The sequence below is a fragment of the Schistocerca cancellata genome, chromosome 10 (assembly GCF_023864275.1).
Source record: "Schistocerca cancellata isolate TAMUIC-IGC-003103 chromosome 10, iqSchCanc2.1, whole genome shotgun sequence".
In the NCBI taxonomy this organism is placed as follows: domain Eukaryota; kingdom Metazoa; phylum Arthropoda; class Insecta; order Orthoptera; family Acrididae; genus Schistocerca; species Schistocerca cancellata.
Window position 1 is genome coordinate 197,536,945 of NC_064635.1, and position 25,807 is coordinate 197,562,751.

Here is a 25,807-nt window from a genome sequence, read left to right on the forward strand (position 1 = left end):
CTTGCTTCCATTATTAGCCGTAACGTCAGAATTGCCTCTCTCGTCCCTTTACTTCTCCTAAAGCCAAACTGATCGTCACCTAGCGCATTCTCAATTTTTTTCCATTCTTCTGTATATTATTCTTGTAAGCAGCTTCGATGCATGAGCTGTTAAGCTGATTGTGCGATAATTCTCGCACTTGTCAGCTCTTGCCGTCTTCGGAATTGTGTGGATGATGCTTTTCCGAAAGTCAGATGGTATATCGCCAGACTCATATATTCTACACACCAACGTGAATAGTCGTTTTGTTGCCACTTAATCTAACTTACGCTGAGGACAACACACATACGCGTGTCCGAGGGAGGACTCTAACCTCCGACGGAGGGAGCAGCGTGGACCGTGACAAGGCGCCGTAGACCGCAAGTCTACGCAGCGGGGCTCTCTGAACAGTCAAAGGGACGGTGTCTGCGATACAATATCCACAGTCAAGAGTTCTGGGAACCGGAGTGATGCAATTTTTTTTATGTGTGTATGTTCTGAGAAAAAAAATGTGGGGTATTAGTTACTGAACGACCCAGGTAATAATGGACAGTTTGCATCGTGCGAGTGTTTTATAAAAGATATTTCCAGCGATGCTTCCAGCAGCGTTGGGAGAGGTGTGCAGGTGTTGTAGGGTGCTACTTTGGACGTGACTAGTGTTGTACAGTCGTGGACAAAACGAGCGAGACCCCTCGCCTTTTCGTTATGCTGACCCGCACAGCATTAAAGTCTGCTACACAGCATAACAGGCAAGGCGACGAAGTGCTACCAACATACTATGCACAGTCGTGAAATTGACAAACTACCCGTACTTTAGCAGACCGTTTTCAATCACGTGTAAGACTGTATTAATGCTGTTTAGTGCGTTAAACACAACACGTAAATATATAAATGAAAAAAGAAACGCTAATTGCAATTTTGTCATATGATGGCCGGCCGGTGTGGCCTTGCGATTCTAGCGCTTCAGTTTGGAACCGCGTGACCGCTACGGTCACAGGTTCGAATCCTGCCTCGGGCATGGATGTGTGTGATGTCCTTAGGTTAGTTAGGTTTAATTAGTTCTAAGTTCTAGGCGACTGATGACCTCAGCAGTTAAGTCGCATAGCGCTCAGAGCCATATGATGACATGGAGACCGTGGCTGACGTTTGAAGACAAATGTTGATGGTGTTAGGACAGCAACCAGCCACAAATTTACTTCCAGTTACTTTGTTCAAAGGATACCGTTACCGGTTTCGAATCGTTGTGATTCATCCTCAGACGGTTTATACGCTTTCTTTATGACATGTGGTGTGTTTTTACATATTAATAGTCCTAAAATACGCTAATTAGTATGAACTGTACTAATAAAAATGAATTTCAGTTTATCGAGATAACATAACTGTTCTAGTAAGACTAAGTACCATAGATCGTTACGAATTAGCAAAATATTATACGCCTTCGGCCGCGAAACGGTGTGTGTCAGACCAGTCATAGTGGATTACCGTTGCTGACCTACCATGAAAGTTCGCAAATTTAGCAATGCGTGAAGATTCATAACGAAATTCACTTAAAAATCATTCAGTGCCACACGTAGGTCAGTTCAATTATTGACAGAGGCGGAAAAAGGAAGTCAGTAACAAGTATGAAATTCTACAAGAGTTTCATATTGATATCCACAGGGCGCCAGTACAGAATAATTGTAGCAATAAAACGTATTGGGGGCGCGAGAATTTGTTAAAATTGCTTTACTGATAGTCTATCAGCCTCCATCGAGATCAGAACCGAAAACAAACCAGACCTCCCTTGCAGTAGCAAACACTTTTCACTACGCTAGCAGACAACCCAGGCAAACAGCCCTCTATTAGAACCCCAGACATGCATAAGCCAGCAATTTCGCAATGAAAATGGCAAAATGATCTGCAATTTCTGTTGCATAGAGCTTTCTGGACTCTAAAACATGAATTTTCTACCTTTATGTCACCGCCTATGTGACAATCATTCGGGATGTTTATCGAAATAGCAAAATACTGTTATTAGCGAGTAACGGCAACGGATTCCACACAACACTGGTGACTACTTTGAAGGGCCGGCCGGAGTGGCCGTGCGGTTCTAGGCGCTACAGTCTGGAAGAGCGTGACCGCTACGGTCGCAGGTTCGAATCCTGCCTCGGGCATGGATGTGTGTGATGTCCTTAGGTTAGTTAGGTTTAAGTAGTTCTAAGTTCTAGGGGACTGATGACGACATAGTTCCATAGTGCTCAGAGCCATTGAACTACTTTGAAGGACAGTAACAAGTGCCAACATGTAGCTATTTTGTATCGGTTGTGAATAAAGAGTTGCCGCTATTTAAGTTCCAACCCTCGTATAGTCTTACATACGATTGAAAAGTGACAAAATTTGGATAGTTCGTCAATTTCAAACCCTGTGCGTAGTATGTTGGTAGCACTGCGTCGCCTTGCCTGTTATACTGTGCAGCAGACTTTAAACCTGTGGGGATCAACATAACGAAAAAGCGAGGAGTCTCGCTTGTTTTGTCCACGATTGTACGAGGGCAGTTCAATAAGTAATGCAACACATTTTTTTCCTCGGCCAATTTTGGTTGAAAAAACCGGAAATTTCTTGTGGAACATTTTCAAACATTCCCGCTTCGCCTCGTATAGTTTCATTGACTTCCGACAGGTGGCAGCGCTGTACGGAGCTGTTAAAATGGCGTCTGTAACGGATGTGCGTTGCAAACAACGGGCAGTGATCGAGTTTCTTTTGGCGGAAAACCAGGGCATCTCAGATATTCATAGGCGCTTGCAGAATGTCCACGGTGATCTGGCAGTGGACAAAAGCACGGTGAGTCGTTGGGCAAAGCGTGTGTCATCATCGCCGCAAGGTCAAGCAAGACTGTCCGATCTCCCGCGTGCGGGCCGGCCGTGCACAGCTGTGACTCCTGCAATGGCGGAGCGTGCGAACACACTTGTTCGAGATGATCGACGGATCACCATCAAACAACTCAGTGCTCAACTTGACATCTCTGTTGGTAGTGCTGTCACAATCGTTCACCAGTTGGCATATTCAAAGGTTTGTTCCCGCTGGGTCCCTCGTTGTCTAACCGAACACCATAAAGAGCAAAGGAGAACCATCTGTGCGGAATTGCTTGCTCGTCATGTGGCTGAGGGTGACAATTTCTTGTCAAACATTGTTACAGGCGATGAAACATGGGTTCATCACTTCGAACCTGAAACTAAACGGCAATCAATGGAGTGGCGCCACACCCACTCCCCTACCAAGAAAAAGGTTGAAGCCATACCCTCAGCCGGTAAAGTCATGGTTACAGTCTTCTGGGACGCTGAAGGGGTTATTCTGTTCGATGTCCTTCCCCATGGTCAAACGATCAACTCTGAAGTGTATTGTGCTACTCTTCAGAAATTGAAGAAACGACCTCAGCGTGTTCGTAGGCACAAAAATCTGAACGAACTTCTCCTTCTTCATGACAACGCAAGACCTCACACAAGTCTTCGCACCCGAGAGGAGCTCACAAAACTCCAGTGGACTGTTCTTCCTCACGCACCCTACAGCCCCGATCTCGCACCGTCGGATTTCCATATGTTTGGCCCAATGAAGGACGCAATCCGTGGGAGGCACTACGCGGATGATGAAGAAGTTATTGATGCAGTACGACGTTGGCTCCGACATCGACCAGTGGAATGGTACCGTGCAGGCATACAGGCCCTCATTTCAAGGTGGCGTAAGGCCGTAGCATTGAATGGAGATTACGTTGAAAAATAGTATTGTGTAGCTAAAAGATTGGGGAATAACCTGGTGTATTTCAATGCTGAATAAAACAACCCCTGTTTCAGAAGAAAAATGTGTTGCATTACTTATTGAACTGCCCTCGTACATGTGTGCGATAGGTAAGTGTCGTTAGAGTAAGCTTGTTCCCTTCCGCGAAGTGAATGAGCGGCGATACGGGTGACCGGTATTTCGCGCGCGGAGACAATTACGAAATGCTAGGCGAGTGCAGCGCTGCGCCGTAACGCAATAGCTCGTCGCGCCGGCTGCCGCTTTCCTTTCTCCGGGCAGAGACGCGTAAGGCGGCCCCGCCGACTGCGAGGGGACGGGAAAAAAAAGGAGAAAATAGAGAGAGAGAGAGAGAGAGAGACCGTACGGGAACGGCCAGGGCAAGGTAGGGTAGGGCAGGGCCGCGTGGCGGCGAGCGAAGCCGCGGCCGCCGGTGGTGTGTGAGCGGGCGGTTCGCGACGTGACCAGAACGCGATGCTAATCAGGGACTGCGGGGTGGGACCCTGGCTGCGCGAGCCACCCCGTCTCTCCAGCTATAAAGGGGGGCCCACCCGGCCGCTGGAGCAACAGTTCCACCGCGTCCTTGCACAGCAGTGTAGCTCCGAGACCATGAAGATCATCATAGTGAGTATACGGCCCACTGCAGTATATTGTAGTGTGCGCACTGTAAGACCTTCAGTACACACACACCATCAGATTATTTCACTTGTCGCTCTAACGAAGTAGGCGAGTGTCGGCAATACGAGGTGCGGCTAGAAAAAAAACCGGACTGATGCTGGAAAAAAACATTTATTTACAATTATTTACAATTTCATGTTATCTCCTTCAATGTACTCTCCTCCTCGGTCTCTACACCGCTCCATACGAATTTTCCAGTGTTCATAGCAATGCTGCAGATCATTTTCGGTAAGTCCATACATTACTTCCGTCGCTTTTTCTTTTACTGCTTCAACAGTCTCAAATCTAGTTCCTTTCAAAGCTGACTTGACTTTAGGAAAAGAAAAAAGTCACAGGGGGCCAAATCAGGTGAGTAGGGTGGATGATCTAAGATGGGAATGTTGTGTTTTGCCAAAAACGTCTTCACTGACAACGCACTGTGAGCTGACTTTTTTCTCCACAAATCGTTCCGTTTTCTCCATACTCGCTCACGTAGGGTAGCCAGGACGCTAATGTAGTAATGCTGATTCACTGTTTGTCCCTCTGGTACCCAATCAATGTGCACAATCCCTTTGACGTCAAAAAAAAAAAAAAATCATCATTGCCTTGAATTTCGATTTTGACATTCGTGCTTTTTTTTGTCGTGGAAAACCAGGAGTTTTCCAATGCATCGATTGGCGTTTAGTATCGGGATCGTAACTAAAAAACCACATTTCATCGCAAGTAATAACATTTTGTAAGAAGGTGGGGTCACTTTAAATGTTTTCCAGGATGTCAGAACAAATCATTCTTCGGCGTTCCTTCTGTTCAATTGTGAGACACTTTGGAACCATTTTTGAACACACTTTGTTCATGTTGAAACTTTCATGAAGAATCTGCCTAACACTTTCCTTGTCAACTCCTGTTAACTCAGACACTGCTCTGATTGTTAAACGGCGATCTTGTCGAACAAGTTTACCGATTTTTTTCAATGTTTGCATCAGTTTTTGCTGACAATGGTCTGCCAGTGCGAGTGTCATCACTGGTATCTTCGCGGCCATCTTTAAATCGTTTAAACCACTCAAACACTTGTGTTCGCGATAAACAATCATCGCCGTACACTTGTTGTAACATTACAAACGTTTCACTTGCAGATTTTCCTAGTTTGAAACAAAATTTGATGTTAACACGCTGTTCTTTCTGTACACTCAAAATTTTCCGACGCACAGACAAAACGTCAACTACTTAAAACAGACGCCACGGGCAGACTGAGTGCAGGAGGCAGATGAAACTCGAGCAGTAGGCGGAGCGAGAGTCACGTGACAGGCCACGCGACTTTCAGCCTTATTGCATTCGTTATATTGTTTCACCAGTACTAGTCCGGTTTTTTTCTAGCCACACCTCATATGTCTCGTGGTCTTATCGTGGCGTGTTTATCTTCTGCCATTAGGTCAGACAATATAAATGACACTTGCACGCCTAGAGTAGCCGATGGATGGTGACCAACTTTAAACAGAACTTGATTAATTGTCGCACAGATTTAGTAAAATAATAACAAGCATAAAAATTACTTAACTTGGCTGTCGATGCTATTTACAATCGACAATCTGAAGTTCCTTTGGCATTGGTATGTTCATCTTATTCTCACATATATCTCTGATACTTGCCAAGAGTGACTATACATTTATCTTCATGGCTATGTACAGGAATATGGTAATCTTATTAGGTGCAGACTGAAACCTGACTATATACTGGTATATACAGTATATGGCGTCTGCGCTGTTGTGCTTAGCGGGGCGCGCTCTAGTGGGGAAGTTGTGTGCGCGCTGACTACGCAGAACTATGTGCACGACATATATTACAACTTCTAGACTGTAGGAACAATTGAAGATAATGTGGGGATCATATGGGGTGGTCCTCAGGAAGGTTACTTGTGACACAAAGTCGCGTCCAGTGAGAGGTCTGGTAGTTCTGTGACAGTGAATTCGGGAGCCGTCCCAATCACATACTGGCCACTCGATTGGGAACTTTTGCATAGGATTACGGAACTAGGTCGCTACGAAACCCTGGCAACGATAACAGAGACAACTTCTCGGGCTTGCTGTAATAAATAATCAATAAAATTGCTCCGGTTATATGACCGCATCGTCCAAGTGTAAATTTTCCGTCGTTTCGGACTCTGTTACCACCAAGTGTTTTTGCAAAAAGCAGTGGCCGAAACGTCAAAGAATTTTACACATGGACGATGTGGCCAGCCACTCAGAAGAATTTTATTAACTGTGGCAACGGCTGCGATAGCCTATGCGTACATAAAACACATTATGCCTGCAAGTGAACGAAGGCAGGGAGGTACTACACACGTACAGAGATTATAGATGTTATGATTAATTTTCCCCCAGACATTTAATTCTCATCATTATGTAATGATGGAAGCCCAGGAAATGAGTTAATGGTTCAAATGGTTCAAACGGCTCTGAGCACTATGAAACTTAACTTCTGAGGACATCAGTCCCCTAGAACGTGGAACTACTTCAACCTTAGTAACCTAAGGACATCACACACATCCATGCCCGAGGCAGGATTCGAACCTGCGACAGTAGCGGTCGCGCGGTTCTAGACTGAAGCGCCTAGATCCGGTCGGCCACTCCGGCTGGCACAGTTTAGGCAAGAAGCGTTTGAATTGCCACAGAAGAATGCTCAAGATTACTTGTGTAGATCATTTAACTAATGAGGAGATACTGACTAGAATTGGGGAGAAGAGAAATTAGTGGCTCAATCTGACTAGAAGTAGGGATCGGTTGGTAGAACACATTCTGAGGCATCAAGGGATCAGCAATAACACTGGAGGGAAGCGTGGGGGGTAAAAATCGTAGAAGGAGACGAAGAGATGAATGCATCAAGCAAATTCAGAAGGCTGTGGGTTGCAGTAGTTACTCGGAGATGAAGAGGCACAGAACAGAGTAGCATGCAGAGCTCCATCAAACTGGCCTTGGACTGAAGACCACAACAACGACCACGACAAATGGCCATGTTCAGATCACACAATAACAAATAGTGTCTATATCGGTTCGTAAAGCGACACACTTTGTTGAAAACTGAAGTTGTCATATGACTGTGACAAAGCGGCTCGCTTTAATAAACGATGTAGAAGCTGCTTTCTGCCGTGTGGTCTGCGGAAACTAATTTAACTGGTGGAAGCTAGTAATCGTTGTAGCTTTCCTTTTGATTTTGGGAGTTTTCCAAAAGAAGACTGCAGCACCACATTTGAGAAGGCCTCGTGCAAACTGACAATGGCAATTAATTCTAACTTCATATTGGGTTTGGAATATCGCTACTGCCGAAGAGAAAAGTCAGTCAGCTTAAAGGGTCTTTAGAACAAAGTCTAAGCTTACAACAGAACGACGGATTAGCTTTCAGGGTAAGACGATGGTGGCTAGTTTTTTTTTTTTTTCTAAAAGGTACCGCATTGCTACAATAGCGTTAGAAGACAGATCCATCTTTACTACACAATTGTCTGTTTACCGCAAAATTATGAAAAATTTCGAGAAAAAAATACCATTTTCCATCACGACAATGTGTCAAACGCATATAACAAAACTAGGAACTGAGTATTTGCATGCAATAATAGTCAGATCCTTGTCCTCGCACCATACGGAACTTTCTGATTTTTTTATTTCTAAAAATTAAAAGATATAATCCCTGGATTCATTTTTTCTTCATCAGTAGAGCATTATAAAAACCTGATCTCCGAAGTCTTTGAGGAACAATGGGATCATGGCTTTAAGGACTAGTTTCACCCAATGCCAAATTGCATTGATTTTAATTGGGAATATTTTGAGATACAATAAAATCATTTAGATTTTTTTCGAAACTAGTCCTTATCTGAGTTTCTAATAATTCGTGTCGCCCTTGTGTACCGCGGCCAGGGCGTCCCCATCCAGCCATACGCGTGCTAGACACGTGCGATCTCTCTCTCAGGCGCTATGGTGTCGAACACGAGACTCCAGGCTGCGTGCACCCGCCTTGGTCAGCCGTTCGTTGCAACAGGCAGATCGCCTAGCTCTTTAGACATCCGACCAGCTGCCCAGAATGCGGCGCGATTTACCGGCTGCCAGCCGATCGCATCTGGTCTCAGATATCCCACCGGAGTTATTACCGTTCATGAGCAGCACACATGCGAACTGGTCTCACCCACGCGGTTTTTCTGCTCCTGCTTGACAGTTATTTAAGAGCGGCCGCCGTGAAGTAGACTGAAGTAACTCGGCTCCCGTACTGTGCAAATGAGGCCAGACTCAGCCGCTTCCATATCCACCTCGCCTCATACGACGCCTATAAGCGACAATTATTTATGATGTTTCCAGTGCAAAAAAAGGAGAAATCAGCCAGGGGTGATACCAGATGCTAGCTTGACGGCTTGGCTGATGGCGGGCATTCCGGTCAGGTGAAGGGGGAGGCGACGCTGCTGAACCTTCACGACTAACGCGCCACACATTAACCGTGTGTATTAGCTACTACCCTAAGAGACGTATGCAACACGTGCCTGGGGATCAACGCCGTTGGCCGAACAACAGTAGAACACCGTACCTGCCATCTCCCGCACGGAACACCAGTATTTCATATCTTGATTTACATTGTGAGCACCCCGCGTAATCTCATACCACGTTCTGGTGTCAGCACAACTCCAAGACGATACGTACGAATTGGCCTCTGTGACGAGGTCCGATGACGTGATGGAAGAAGAAACACGAGTCGACATGGAAGAAACAGAGGCTCCAGTGTTAGAATATGAAAGAGCTTTGGACGGCTTAAGATCAAATAAGGTAGAACGGATGGATAACGTTTCATCGGAATTTCTAAAATCATGGGGTGGGAAGTGCCAACAATGTGTCTATTCGCGACGATATGTAGAATGTATGAGACTGGCGATATACCATCAGACATCATCCACGCAGTTCTCATGACAGTAAGATCCGACACGTGGGAGAATTATTACAGAGTCAGCTTAACAGTTCGTACATCCAAGTTCATGACAAGGATAATATACAGAAGAACGGAAAAGAAAAATCAGGATCTTTTAGATGATGATCAATTTAGCTTTAGGAAAGATAAAAGCACCAGAGAAGCAGTTATTGCGGTTCATACTGGAACCAAGAATGAAGAAAAATCAGAACACGTTCATACGGTCGACCTCGAAGAAACGATCGACAAGTAAAATGTGCAAAATGTTCCTAACTCTGAGAAAAATAGAGGTAAGCTATGGGGAAAGACTGGCAACGCACAATATTTACAAGAAGTAACAGGGAACAATAAGATTCGAATAGCAAGAACTAATTGCTCGGATAAAAAAGGGTGTAAGACACGTATGTAGTCTTCCGTCCCTACTTTTCAATCTACACATCGAAGTAGCAATGGCGGAAATAAAACAAAGTTTCAAGAGTGGGACTGATACTCCAGATGAAGTAACATCAATGGTAAGACTCGCTGATGATATTCCTATCCTCAGTCAAACTGAACAAGAGCTACAGGATCTGTTGAACGGAGTGAACAGTGTAATGAATACGTAATATTGACTGAGACTAAAGCAAAGAAAGACGATAGTAATAAGAAGCAGTAGAAATGAGAACAGCAAGAAACTTAAAGAGTGGTGATCACGAAGTAGATAAGGAATTCCCCTATCTAGGCAGTAAAATAATCTATGACGCACGGAGCATAAGAAGACTACTGGCAAAAAAGGACATTCATGGCCAAGAGAAGTCTACTGGTAGCAAACATAGGCCTTAATTTGAGGTAGAAATTTCTGAGGATGTACATTTCTGTACGGTAGTGAAACAGGGTTGCTTTGGGAAAACCAGAACGGTAGAAAGTAAAAGAATTTGAGATGTGGTGCTACAGACGACTGTTGAAAACTATGTGGACTGGTAAAGTAAGGAATGAGGACGTTCTCCGCAGATTCACTGACAAGAAGAAGAGACAGGATGATGGGGCATCTATTAAGACATCAAGAAGCTGTAGAGGGTAAATGCTGTGGAGAAAGACAGGAATAAATTCAGCAAATAATGAGGACGTAGACTGCATCTGTTACTCTGAGATGACAAAATGGCACAGGAGAGGAATTCGTGGCGGGCGCCATGAAAGCAGTTAGAAGGCTGATGATCGAAAAACAAATAAAGAAATAAAAGAACTAATTGGCCAGTGTGGAAGGCGGTTGTTAGTGCTACGCCAGACAACAACTGTATAGTCGGAAGACTTTCCACAAAGGCAAACAGAAGCAATTATAAATGTGCAATGGACATCATCAGAAAGGCAACGTTCAGCACTGCCTACTGACCTCGAGTCGGGTAAAAAGACCCTTTATATATTCGCTGCCTGTCAAGTGAAGGCACGGAGGAGAATTCACTGGATCTTCTTCGTCAATGTACACAACATCGGCGGGAATGCAAATGATTACAATTACAATTGTCTGTGACAGGAAGAACGGCCTTCGGAGTGTGTTAGTGCTACTCGTGTTTAGCTTTCCTGTCAAGGCCTGGTAGGGTGTCTGAAGTGGTTGGTTCAAATGGCTCTGAGCACTGTGGGACTTAACAGCTATGGTCATCAGCCCCCTAGAACTCAGAACTACTTAAACCTAACTAACCTAAGGACATCACACACATCCATGCCCGAGGCAGAGAAATTCCCTGACCCCGCCGGGAATCGAACCCGGGAACCCGGGGGTGTCTGAAGTACATGAGTTACGTTGTATATTGCGTGATCATTGTGAAGGGCATGAAATGATACATACTTGTGTGAGACATCGTAATCAGCATCTGGCAGAGTTTTAAAGAGGCCGTATCCCGGGTTCGATTCCCGGTGGGGTCAGGAATTTTTCCTGCCTCGAGATGACTGGGTGTTGTGTCGTCTTCATCATCATCATTCATCCCCATTACGGTCGGAGGAAGGCAACGGCAAACCACCTCCATTAGGACCTTGCCTAGTAAGGCGGTGCGGGTCTCCCGCATCGTTCCCCTACGCTCTGTAAAGAAGCATGGGACTTCATTTCCATTTCATTTCCATTGTGGTTCTCCATTTGGCCGGGTAGTTGAACCGTGCAGTCTCCAGATTTGTGAGACCTTCGGATGTGAGACTGGCCAGACGCTGGACTGCATGGACATGTGAGGGAAGACATACTCGCTGTCAAGGATTCGATTGACCACGGCAAAAAAGAACCGCCGTATGGTGCACAAAGGGCATCACAAACCCTCAAATCCGCGCCAGTGAATAATCAATGGACTCCCTGCGACATCCTATTTCATACTGAACCAATCGTCGGTGACCAGCATCTGTCGGATTAGAACGTTACAGACCATTCAAACGGCTGCATCAGGAATGGAGCCGTGATCAGAAAGTGTGGACTGCTGATGAATAGTGGCCCATTGTGTTCAATGACGAATTGCAGATCTATACTGCCCCACATGAGCACAGTCTGGGAGTGTGGCGGCGAACTGGAGAGATGTGCCAATCTTCCAGTGTTTTGGAGAGTCATAGTAGTGTTGCATCTGGCATAATGGTTTTAGGTGCCATTGGGTTTGACTTTAAGGCATGGTCGGTTGTGACTGAGGGAAATGTGCACGGTGGCCTCGCGTGTTACCTCTGATGTGACAGTTGTTGCGGTGCCACTTTCCAGCTCAGAGGTACACAAATGGCAAGTGTCTCTGTGAACTGTCCTCGTGTGGTGACGCGCGACCGTGGCTAGTAAGATCTCCAGATCAGTCCCCAGCAGAACATGTGTGGAACCAGCTCAGAGGTTCCCAGCCCAGTGCTAGAGTCTGGATATGAAGTAACTCTCGAGAGGGTAAAACGCCTTCTCAAGCGAATCAGTACATGCATCCTCGCCAGAGCGGGCATAACATTATATTGATGAGTGGACTCATATGCCAACCCATCTTTCTAATCTGACTCGATTTTGTTACCGCTGAAACAGCATCACATAACCTCTCAACCCCTCAAATGTATTTCCTCCTTCCCTTCTGGGGAGCTTCACATTTTTTTTTGTCAAGCGGAGCATTTGTTTCCCAGCATATGTTGCTAAGTCTTTTATTTAGCTTACAGCAGTACTTTCCCCTGTGAGAATACGGGACACACTTTTTTGGGACACCGTGTACGTCTGCAGATGTCTATAATGAGGAATTCTCTATCTCGTCAACCACTTACGAACTTTGGTAATGATGGACGCTTCACGGATGACAGTGCATTGTTTTTCGACTTAGCGACAACAACTTGAATGCGGCAGCCGTTTGTCTGTTACGAAACGTTAGCGCTTCAGTCGCTTAGCTCACTCAGTATTCCGTACTACTGCCTTAAATCCTCTTTTCCAACCACTGTTTACTTAAATCAAAATATCCTGCTTACAGTCCACTACTGCCTGCACAACATTGATCCTCACACTTTGCTTCATCGTGTAGAGTTGTACGGAGTGTAAGGAGAAGCGTTAAACCAGAATCAGTGTCTTCCGAAGACATTATTGCTCGAGAGACCACTTTGAACAGTATGTCTCATCCTTTCACTCCACACATCTTTGCCGAAATACTATGGATACAGATGGGACACCCGCGGTAAGTAATAGTCGTGAAATAAAAGCCACCACCTATTATCTGGTAATGAGTTCAACTTCTTTCAAGGCCACCTCTCTAACCACCTACATCAGGGTCAAACTAGCGTTAGCGACCTCGGACTCGGACGTACGATCCAACTGAGCTGTTTCCACTGACCTCGTATTTCCAGTGACCTCGTAGATGGTGGGAAGTGGGGCTCTCACCTTCATCGCCACAGCAGGATGTTGCCCGTCTTAGTTGTCACCAACACAGCTGGCTACCAAAGTAAAGGTTCAGTTCTCGACAGCCGATTTTTTTTTATTTGGGAAGGTCGAAAACAGAACCCATTGTACCTCGCAAGACACAATCAGCGCACGTTAACCAGAAACATAAAGCATACTGGCGCTCAACATCAGCTGACGCTTCACCCGATGTCAACGCATCAACGAGGCTTGAACGAAACATACATGCAATGCTACTCAAAATTGTGACCTTTGATATGTGACCCTAGAATCTAACAACGTGAGTCATTGAGCTGTTTGCAACAATAACCAATGAGAGTTAATCGTGAAGACTGCCTCCAAGAAACTGAAAAGGCAATCTAAAGTAAAACATATTTATTGCTGGATAGCTTCTCTGCTTCTGATAATCTCAGACTGTGATACAATTCCGTTGTGAACCAGAGGCGTACACGTTCTGCGTTTAAGGTGGAGCGTCTGACTTAGCGGTGGAGAAACAGAGAAGACTCATACAAATTCATCCAATAAATCAGCACAGTACCTCAGATTTCACTGGAGATCACAGAAGGATCGTGCATTAAGTGTTTCTGTTATCACCCGTCTTGATAGGGAGGACGTAACATGTTATCTTGGATGGACAGTGAATGAAAGAAGCAACTTCACTAATAGCCCTGGAAAGTGTCTTGTGACCTATCCCGTTCATGATTTGACTAACAGTATTAATTGTAGCTTATACTTTTTGCATACGATTTCGTTATCAGTAACGAATATGTATCTTAAAAAATAACAATGCGAAAATTCAGTCAGATATTGGTGTAATTTCTGTTGTTAGCAGAGGAAACTATTTTCGTCCAGCCGTAACTGTGGGTTCTTTCATTGCTCTGACTAGAACATATGAAACATAAGTTCAGTTTATTATATAAACGGTTAAAAGACTTACTTAACTTATGACGCCCTTTTTTGCCACAGAGTAATGCACAGTTTACAACTGTGATGAAGTATGAAAGCATCTCTTGCAGCACACAGTAATAAACTGTTCAACTTTTACAACAGTACAAGTTCATCTGAAACTCTAACAACTGTCACTGTCCTACATGAGGACGTTCACTGCTGTAGATGAAGTATCGAGACTTGCATCCTCGGCACTATATTGACCTCAGCGTGAGGGCGCTGCTGTTGCTGAGAGGTAGGCGTGGCCCTCTGGAGTGCCTCCAATATGTCGTTGTGCATTCAGCGAGCCCTTGCTAACGTACGTGTTACTGATATGCCTTGCCGAGTGTGGTGTGGCAACGTGATCTCTGGACGATACTACAGTTTAAATGCGGAACGAATATCACCGCCATGTTCACAGTGTCCACAAATGTGAAACTGTGCGCTTTACAAAACAAATATCGTTGAATCTTAAGGGTGTAATATCAGTGACTCACAACTGGAATCGGTCATGGCACACAAATATCTGGAAGTAACAATCTGTGTAGGTTGACATGTACACTACTGGCCATTAAAATTGCTACACCACGAAGATGACGTGCTACAGACACGAAATTTAACCAACAGGAAGAAGATGCTGTGATACGCAAATGATTAGCTTTTCAGAGCATTCACACAAGGTTGGCGCCGGTGGAGATACCTACAGCGTGCTGACATGAGGAAAGTTTCCAACCGATTTCTCATCCACAAACAGCAGTTGACCGGCGTTGCCTGGTGAAACGTTGTTGTGATGCCTCGTGTGAGGAGGAGAAATGCGTACCAGCACGATTCCGATTTTGATAAAGGTCGGATTGTAGCCTATCGCGATTCCGATTTATCGTATCGCGACATTGCTGCTCGCGTTGATCGAGATCCAATGACTGTTAGCAGATTATGGAATCGGTGGGTTCAGGAGGGCAGTACGGAATGCCTTGCAGGATCCCAACTGCCTCGTATCACTAGCAGTCGAGATGACAGGCATCTTATACGCATGGCTGTAACGGATCGGGCAGCCACGTCTCGATCCCTGAGTCAACAGATGGGGACGTTTGAAAGACAACAACCATCTGCACGAATAGTTCGAGAACGTTTGCAGCAGCATGGACTATCAGCTCGGAGACCATGGCTGCGGTTATCCTTGACGCTGCATCATAGGATCGCCTGCGATTGTGTAGTGAAAGACGAACCTGGGTGCACGAATGGCAAAACGTCATTTTTTCGGATGAATACAGGTTCTGTTTACAGGATCATGATGGTCGCATCCGTCTTTGGCGACATCGCGGTGAACGCACATTGGAAGCGTGTATTCGTCACACGTCACACGTCTCGGTCACCTCTCGTTCGCATTGACGGCACTGAACAGTGGACGTTACATTTCAGATATGTTACGACCCGCAGCTCTACCCTTCATTCGAACCGTGCGAAACCCTACATATCAGGAGGATAATGGACGACCGCATGTTGCTAGTCCTGTACGGGCCTTTCTGGATACAGAAAATGTTCGAATGCTGCCCTGGCCAGCATATTCTCCAAATCACTCAACAATTGAAAACGTCTGGTGAATGGTGGCGGAGCATCTGGCTCGTCACAATACGCCAGTCACTACTCTTGATGAACTGTGGTATCGTGTTGAAGCTGCATGGGCAGCTGTACCTGTACACGCCATCCAACCTCTGTTTGACTCAATGCCCAGGCGTATCAAGGCCGTTATAACGGCCAGAGGTGGTTGTTCTGGGTACTGATTTCTCAGCATCTATGCACCCAAATTTCGTGAAAATGTAATCACATGTCAGTTCTAGTATAATATATTTGTCGAATGAATACCCGTTTATCATCTGCATTTCTTCTTGGTGTAGCAATTTAATGGCCAGTAGTGTAGGTTAAGTAAATGGAGGAATTCGGTTCACTGATAAGATTGTGGAAAAACTACATTGTACAAAGGTGACTGCTTACAAAATACTGTCCTGATTCATCATGGAAGATTGCTCAAGAGCAAAATGATGTAATGGATCCACTTTGTATGCTCTAAGTATTCAGATTCAGGAAGAACTCAGTGCCGGTCACAGTCTTGTTTTGATCTAGGAGGGCATTACTTTATCGCTGTGGTTTGATGAAAGATACAGCCGCGTTTAGGAGACTGAGGTGCGGGTCCTTGTTCAGCACATGCAGAAGCCTCAGCTATAGCTAAGGTTTGTGATGCCCTCGTATCTACACCCTCTGCCATGTACTTCATACTGGTTCACAGAGAATGTACGTAGATGTAGCTGTAGATCACGAGTTGCCAAAATGGACCCCTATCCGAACCACAACAGTTGACTATTGTCCCAATCCGTGGTAGGAAACTTGTATTTTCTCAGATGTCTGCCTGCTACGTAGGTGTTTACACTGTGATGTCCTGATGGCAGCTGACCGTCGCCCTGGTGGCTGCAGCCCAGTGCGGCCCAGTCCCAGAGCCTGAAGCCAAGGCCAAGGCCGCCCCGGGCTACCTGGGAGGCTTCTCTGCCGGCCTGGGAGGCTACGGAGGCGGCTTCGGCGGCTACGGTGGCGGCTACGGAGGCGGCTTGGGAGGCGGCTTTGGAGGCCTGGGCTTCGCCGCCCCCGCCATCGCTGCCGCCCCCGCCATCGCCGCCGCCCCCGCCATCGGCATCGCCGCCGCTCCAGCCACGGTGGTACGCACCCGCGTGGTGCCCGGACCGACGCAGCTGGTGCAGCCGCCTCCAGTGCTGCAGAGGCAGGTGATCCAGCCTCCCCCCATCGTGCAGACCCGCCTCATCCAGCCCCCTGCCCAGCTGGTCCAGGGACCTCCCCAGGTCATCCACGAGCAGGTGCGTGATCAGTTTCAGTCAACTTCACCAACATTGCTTGGTCTCTGTCAAGAACATCTATTGATGCTGTAGTAGGCAATATTTCATGCCTCGCAAAGTAATTATATTTTCTTCTACCCGCTTCCTATGGGTCACCAGCTGCACAAATGGGGCCATGTGTCGCTGTGTGCACAAAGCAATGGAGTTAAAGGAAACGTTCACTGAATTCAAATGAGATATACTGTTGTGACGAGAGCCAATGTAATAAAACAAATCTCCTTGGCTGCATTTACATAACGTAGTCTACAATCCAGAAGCATTTTACAGCGTCCTAATACATTTGACATTACTGGCTCCCAGAGCTCTCGATGACACCAGATACTATCCAGTAACAACACCTGTTCCAAATAACTGGAGCCCATTATATTATCTAGTTATGTAGGGACAATACTAACGAGGGATATGAAATGGAACACCAACGGCACATGAGTAGAAGAGAAATGGACGACAGATTTTCGAGTCAGCTCTCCAAAAGTCCAGTAGATCTGTAACGCAAACAGAACACAGCTCTAGTGTTTGGAATTCTTATCAGGTGGCTGAGTCTCCATAACATCATTCGTGACTCGGAAGGTCATGCGTTGGTGGGAGGCTCACTGGCTGGAAGTGAGGGAGAATAAGTTGCGGGCGGTGAAGGATTCTGCCCGACCGTGGCTTACCTCCTTCCGACAACAACGAGCTGAGGAAGTAGCCGTATTCAGTGAATTTTTTTTATTACATTGGCTCTCGTCACAACAGTGTATCTCGTTTGAAATCCTCGTTTGTCCTACTTATTCAGTGAATTGTCCATTGACACATGACTTGCTGTTACGTCGTGAGGAGCCACTAACGTGTCAGACATGTGGGACACAGCTGTCGATAAGACATATTTTTACTGAGTGTGTTTTATATGCGGGTTTGAGGGAAGATTTCAGTTTCCCACCAGATCTGCCCTCCATTTTAACTAATAATGAAGCGAGTGTCGCTAGAGTTTTACGTTTTTGTGTGATGTCTGGACTTCTTCCCAAAATATTGGGATTGAGATCTTAATGTGCTGTAAAGTGGTTTGGTCACCCATTATTTGCAAGTGGTCACTCAGCGACCGTTAATTATTTCTACCTGTTTTGTACTGCTAATTTATTTTTAGTTTTATCTAGCTGTTTCAATGTGCTGTGTCCAATCTTGCAATTTGAACATTTCCGATTCTCGCAAAGATCGACTCTGAATTGATCCTTGTTTAACATATCTTGGCTGCATTCGTCAACATTTCTTTTGGGAACGGGCGGTGATAACCTCGTTGTTGTGCGCCCTGAAACACTAATCATCATCATCATCTCTACAGTCCATCCAATGAATAGGAGTTCTCACCGAGTGTAAAATACGACACTGCCTTCATAAAATCCTCTTGATCAGATTTAGGGAACCGATTGCGACACTTCTGCTGACGTCTACTATGCCGTTAGCAGAACGAGAGTAACTTACATGGGTAATCTTTGACCACCATTGTAGGTGATTTCTGTACATTGAAGAAGTGTCTGTGATTGAAGCCGGGAGCAAGAATGTTGTTCATGACTAGTCAGAGCCGCTACTGCTAGATGTGCACGTAGATACACTCCTGGAAATGGAAAAAAGAACACATTGACACCGGTGTGTCAGACCCACCATACTTGCTCCGGACACTGCGAGAGGGCTGTACAAGCAATGATCACACGCACGGCACAGCGGACACACCAGGAACCGCGGTGTTGGCCGTCGAATGGCGCTAGCTGCGCAGCATTTGTGCACCGCCGCCGTCAGTGTCAGCCAGTTTGCCGTGGCATACGGAGCTCCATCGCAGTCTTTAACACTGGTAGCATGCCGCGACAGCGTGGACGTGAACCGTATGTGCAGTTGACGGACTTTGAGCGAGGGCGTATAGTGGGCATGCGGGAGGCCGGGTGGACGTACCGCCGAATTGCTCAACACGTGAGGCGTGAGGTCTCCACAGTACATCGATGTTGTCGCCAGTGGTCGGCGGAAGGTGCACGTGCCCGTCGACCTGGGACCGGACCGCAGCGACGCACGGATGCACGCCAAGACCGTAGGGTCCTACGTAGTGCCGTAGGGGACCGCACCGCCACTTCCCAGCAAATTACGGACACTGTTGCTCCTGGGGCATCGGCGAGGACCATTCGCAACCGTCTCCATGAAGCTGGGCTACGGTCCCGCAACACCGTTAGGCCGTCTTCCGCTCACGCCCCAACATCGTGCAGCCCGCCTCCAGTGGTGTCGCGACAGGCATGAATGGAGGGACGAATGGAGACGTGTCGTCTTCAGCGATGAGAGTCGCTTCTGCCTTGGTGCCAATGATGGTCGTATGCGTGTTTGGCGCCGTGCCGGTGAGCGCCACAATCAGGTCTGCATACGACCGAGGCACACGGGGCCAACATCCAGCATCATGGTGTAGGGAGCGATCTCCTACACTGGCCGTACACCACTGGTGATCGTCGAGGGGACACTGAATAGTACAGGGTACATCCAAACCGTCATCGAATCCATCGTTCTACCATTCCTAGACCGGCAAGGGAACTTGCTGTTCCAACAGGACAATGCACGTCCGCATGTATCCCGTGCCACCCAACGTGCTCTAGAAGGTGTAAGTCAACTACCCTGGCCAGCATGATCTCCGGATCTGTCCCCCATTGAGCATGTTTGGGACTGGATGAAGCGTCGTCTCACGCGGTCTGCACGTCCAGCACGAACGCTGGTCCAACTGAGGCGCCAGGTGGAAATGGCATGGCAAGCCGTTCCACAGGACTACATCCAGTATCTCTACGATCGTCTCCATGGGAGAATAGCAGCCTGCATTGCTGCGAAAGGTGGATATACACTGTACTAGTGCCGACATTGTGCATGCTCTGTTGCCTGTGTCTATGTGCCTGTGGTTCTGTCAGTGTGATCATGTGATGTATCTGACCCCAGGAATGTGTCAATAAAGTTTCCCCCTCCTGGGACAATGAATTCACGGTGTTCTTATTTCAATTTCCAGGAGTGTATAAACATACGTAACCCGACCAGTGGATACACCTTGTTTGTAAACTGGACACCAGCCACAATCCATAACGTATCCCACCAATGCAAGCGCGCTAACTCATTACATGTCGTATTGTTGCAGACACCGGCGGTGATCAAGACGGCGGTGCCCGCCATTGCCGCAGCTCCAGCCATCGGCCTGGGCTACAAGTCACTGCTGCACTGAACACCATCTCTGGTAAGAGAGACTGCCCTTCAACAGTCCATCACGACGGTTCATTCAGCTTACTACATCCTACTTCACCAACTACTCCTCAATAGTCCAACATCCGTGTCTCGATAGTTCATTCAGTCTGCATGTGTCTTCTGATCGACGCAGGTTTCCCACCCAACCAACGCCATCCCTCGCACTCTAGCCACTGTCCTGGGCTACAAATCGCTGCTGCACTGCATAAAAACTAAGAGACCGTTGCCAAACTGATCACCTACGCTACTGCTAGACGAATTCGTCAACCTGTTTGATTTTTGCGTCTTTTGGATACGCACTTATAGAGTGTTGCAATAAATGCCGTTTTGAAAGAGCCTGTTAAGTAACTACATCTACACCTATATCTACATGTTGTTGTTGTTGTGGTCGTCAGTCCTGCGACTGGTTTGATGCAGCTCTCCATGCTACTCTATCCTGTGCAAGCTTCTTCATCTCCCAGTACCTACTGCAACCTACATCCTTCTGAATCTGCTTAGTGTATTGATCTCTTGGTCTCCCTCTACGATTTTTACCCTCCACGCTGCCCTCCAATGCTAAATTTGTGATCCCTCGATGCCTCAGAACATGTCCTACCAACCGATCCCTTCTTCTAGTCAAGTTGTGCCACAAACTTCTCTTCTCCCCAATCCTATTCAATACCTCCTCATTAGTTACGTGATCTACCCACCTTATCTTCAGCATTCTTCTGTAGCACCACATTTCGAAAGCTTCTATTCTCTTCTTGTCCAAACTAGTTATCGTCCATGTTTCACTTCCATACATGGCTACACTCCATACAAATACTTTCAGAAACGACTTCCTGACACCTAAATCTATATTCGATGTTAACAAATTTCTCTTCTTGAGAAACGCTTTCCTTGCCATTGCCAGTCTACATTTTATATCCTCTCTACTTCGACCATCATCGGTTATTTTACTCCCTAAATAGAAAAACTCCTTTACTACTTTAAGTGTCTCATTTCCTAATCTAATTCCCTCAGCATCACCCGACTTAATTCGGCTATATTCCATTATCCTCGTTTTGCTTTTGTTGATGTTCATCTTATATCCTCCCTTCAAGACACCATCCATTCCGTTCAACTGCTCTTCCAAGTCATTTGCTGTCTCTGACAGAATTACAATGTCATCGGCGAACCTCAAAGTTTTTATTTCTTCTCCATGGATTTTAATGCCTACTCCGAACTTTTCTTTTGTTTCCTTTACTGCTTGCTCAATATACAGATTGAATAACATCGGGGAGAGGCTACAACCCTGTCTCACTCCTTTCCCAACCACTGCTTCCCTTTCATGCCCCTCGACTGTTATAACTGCCATCTGGTTTCTGTAAAAATTATAAATAGCCTTTCGGTCCCTGTATTTTACCCCTGCCACCTTCAGAATTTGAAAGAGAGTATTCCAGTCAACATTGTCAAAAGCTTTCTCTAAGTCTACAAATGCTAGAAATGTAGGTTTGCCTTTTCTTAATCTTTCTTCCAAGATAAGTCGTAAGGTCAGTATTGCCTCACGTGTTCCAACATTTCTACGGAATCCAGATTGATCTTCCCCGAGGTCGGCTTCTACCAGTTTTTCCATTCGTCTGTAAAGAATTCGCGTTAGTATTTTGCAGCTGTGACTTATTAAACTGATAGTTCGGTAACTTTCACATCTGTCGACACCTGCTTTCTTTGGGATTGGGATTATTATACTCTTCTTAAAGTCTGAGGGTATTTAGCCTGTCTCATACATCGTGCTCACCAGATGGTAGAGTTTTGTCATGACTGGCTCTCCCGAGGCCATCAGTAGTTCTAATGGAATGTTGTCTACTCCCGGGGCCTTGTTTTGACTCAGGTCTTTCAGTGCTCTGTCAAACTCTTCACGCAGTATCTTATCTCCCATTTCATCTTCATCTACATCCTCTTCCATTTCCATAATATTGTCCTCAAGTACATCGCCCTTGTATAAACCCTCTATATACTCCTTCCACCTTTCTGCTTTCCCTTCTTTGCTTAGAACTGGGTTGCCATCTGAGCTCTTGATATTCATACAAGTGGTATATCTACATAGATACTTGAAAATCACATTTAAGTGCCTGGCAGAGGGTTCATCGAACCACCTTCACAGTTCTCTATTATTCCAATCTCGTATACCACGGGGAAAGAGCGAACATCTGTATCTTTCTGTACGAGCACTGATATCCCTTATTTTATCGTGGTGGTCGTTCCTCCCTATGTAGGTCAGTGTCAACAAAATATTTTCGCATTCGAAGGAGAAAGTTGGTGATTGGAATTTCGTGAGGGGATTCCGTCGCAACGAAAAATGTCTTTCTTTTAATGATGTCCAGTCCAAATCCTGTATCATTCCTGTGACAGTCTCATATTTCGCGATAATACAAAACGTGCTGCCTTTCTTTGAACTTTTTCGATGTACTCCGTCAGTCCTATCTGGTAAGGATCCCACACCGCGCAGCAGTATTCTAAAAGAGGACGGACAAGCGTAGTGTAGGCAGTCTCTTTAGTAGATCTGTTACATTTTCCAAGTGTCGTGCGAATAAAACGCAGTCTTTGATTAGACTCCCACAACATTTTCTATGTGTTCCTTCCAATTTAAGTTGTCCGTAACTGTTATACCTAGTTACTTAGTTGAATTTGCGGCTTTGTTTGCAAAATAAATATGTTCTGATTGTGCTCCCTTTTAGTTAGTTCTGGAATATTTACAGTATATCTTAGTCTTAACTCTACATTAGTTATGCATAACATCCTCCCCCACTCCACTCATTTTATTTGTTGACCAAAATATCTAGAGCAGCAGAGTGTGCTGTTGGAGTTATTTCAGGCTGGGATGTCTACTGATTGATACAGTCATAATATCAAGCTGATATGGCAGCAGGCACGAAAAGAAAACCTGTTGCAATCATAACTGCTATGATCATCATAGGTCGGTGTACCCCACACAAAAGTGTGATAGATATGCTCGAGGAATTCAAATGTTGATCCTTGGAGAAAAAACAATGAAGACCTTGCGAACCTTTGGTGGGAAAAGTAGAGAAGGTGTATTCGAAGAAGTCTGCACTAATGTTTTGGTGGCGCCATTGTATACTTCGTTTAGAGACCATGAAAATAGGATAAATGAGGTTAGGGGACGCACAGAAGCATGTAGATAGTCATTTTCTGCTCTCCTCAGTACGTGAATGAAACAGCAAAGAACAGTGGTAAATCTTCCCACCACTTACTCCACGCTCCACAGTGACTTGCGAAGAATATGCAGGTGTTGGGTGTATAACTACAGACACTTCTATTGATGATTGAGGGCAGCCTACAGACGAACGCTACATCAGTATTTACTTTATTACAAGTAGAATGTCTTTAATTTAGCTTAGTACATTCAAGAATGCATTGATCAAGAAAGCCATTAATCTTTATTTTCGCCTTGGCAGCAAGTCAGTTACTGAAGAGTGGACGCAAAGACGCAAAATGGGTAGCCGGTACCGATAGACTAAATCCATATCGTGGTGCAGTTACAACCATGCAGCAAACATCAGGTAGTAAAATAAGCCATTTTCTTCTAAAAGACTGTTAGACGCAGAGAAAAAGCAAGCAACACACTGGTGTGGGCCGATTGTGCACGAATATTCCAACGAAGACTAGTCCAGTATAACATTACGTGCGGCTATGTGGTTATAATGGCAAGCAAGGATTGTAAAATTGACAAATTTTCTCACTTTAACTAGGATTACCTCGTTTAAACGCTATTGGCGAAGCAAATCAGCATGTTCTGGCTTAATTTCCACCCGCTTTCACACAATCAGAGAAAAATTCTCATGCATCGAACTTACTGACAGGAGACAGAATAATGGAAAATAAAATTTGGGATTTGGTAAACGACTATCAGTTCGGCTTTAGGAAAGGTGATGGTTACATAACGGAAGCAAGACTTAACCAAAATCACCACACATTCATACACTTTGTCGATCTAGTACAAGCGTCTGGCGACGTAAAATTGCGCAATATATTTAAAATTCTCAGGAAGATAGGTCTCAGCTACACGAAAAGAAGTTTAATACATCGCATGTAAAAGAATCAAGAGGGAAAAATAAGACAAGGACGCAGTATTTCGCCCCTGCTGTTAACCTATACATAGAAGATGTAGTGGTAGCATTAAAAGAAAGGCCCAGTAGTAGGATCAAAGTTCAGAGCGACAGATGCGTGCAGGCAAGCCGATTTTGCAACTGTGGTTTTCACAACATACGTCTGTTCTGCAAAACGCAGTATGATGTTTCAAATGTCGTCTGTCTTCTACTTATTCAGTTGTATTGTAAATGACTTAATTTGCGTTCATATTCACTACCACAAATAAGTACTACATTTGAACACGAACGTCTCAGTAATGCGTTTTGGAAAACCTTTGTTATTTTCAAGTGTAATTTTTGTCGTAGCTGCTGATCGGTGTGTTCAGCCGGGGTGGCCGAGCGGTTCTAGGCGCTACAGTCTGGAACCGCGCGACCACTACGGTCGCAGGTTCGAATCCTGCCTCGGCCATGGATGTGTGTGATGTCCTTAGGTTAGTTAGGTTTAAGTAGTTCTGAGTTCTAGGGGACTGATGACCTCAGAAGTTAAGTCCCATAGTGCTCAGAGCCATTTACATTTGCTGATCGGTGTGAGGTGAGCGCATACTAGCGTTGTCAGCACAGAAAAACAAACGAGTAAATATTCTCTCGCATCACTGTGGTCATTAACCAGTCTATCGTCCACAGACCGTATGTTTCCGGAAAAATAATACAATTTGCCCCAAATGTCTAGGGTGTCCGAAGCATTATCCGGGGTTGATAAATCAATTGATTACAGGCGTAGGCTAACCGAGCCGCAGATTCGGTATAGTGTCTGATAGGACTTCGATCATGCCCTGCAGCTCCGTTCAGCCTCCGTCGTTTGCCAGCATCACTGACGCTGATATCTACAGCACTCATGATGTGAAACTGGGGAGACACTTCCGGAATTTCCTTTGTTAGGGGAACACAGCACCTGCAAGACGTGGTGTGATATCATGCGGACGCACCAGGCAATCACATGCATTCCCATCTTAAACACAGTCTGAAATAGCCGCCGCCGCATGGTCTGAAACGTAGAATGAGGATTAAATACAACCACGCGTACTTCAGCGCAGGAGATGTTTTTTTTTTTCTATTCTGACCTCTCTGCAAAATATTCTTCTGCTTTTAGACTGAAGACTGAGTAATTCGCCTCCAAATGTTGTAAAAGTATTTGTGGTACACCCCACGTATAGTAGTTACTCTTATTCAAAAGCTACAGTTAAAAAATCACACTATTTTTTTAAATTTACAAACTCACTTATGCTCTTTCTTGTTGCAGATGGAAACTCAACTGCCCCTTCATCTGAACAACCGACATCACGAACATCAATCCACGCTCGCCAGTCTTCGTAATTTCACCTCATACGTCCCACAATCAACGCATAAAATGTACTGCTTCGTCGATCTACATAATAAAATAA

At 45.5% G+C, this 25,807-nt stretch overlaps 1 protein-coding gene across 1 annotated transcript; it reads left to right on the forward strand.

Annotated features, from left to right (window-relative positions):
* The first annotated feature begins 4,367 nt into the window (after positions 1-4,367).
* On the forward strand, positions 4,368-25,807 carry LOC126106487 (cuticle protein 79-like). Its single transcript, XM_049912788.1, has 4 exons — positions 4,368-4,410; positions 16,606-17,025; positions 20,195-20,290; positions 25,666-25,807. The coding sequence occupies exons 1-3, from the start codon at positions 4,396-4,398 to the stop codon at positions 20,276-20,278; spliced, it is 519 nt and encodes a 172-aa protein (XP_049768745.1). The 5' UTR covers positions 4,368-4,395; the 3' UTR covers positions 20,279-20,290; positions 25,666-25,807.

Excerpts from the sequence above, each read along its gene's own strand:
- LOC126106487 (XM_049912788.1), top strand. Across the intron at positions 17,026-20,194 it reads CCCAGGTCATCCACGAGCAG|ACACCGGCGGTGATCAAGAC; the intron begins GTGCGTGATCAG and ends GTATTGTTGCAG.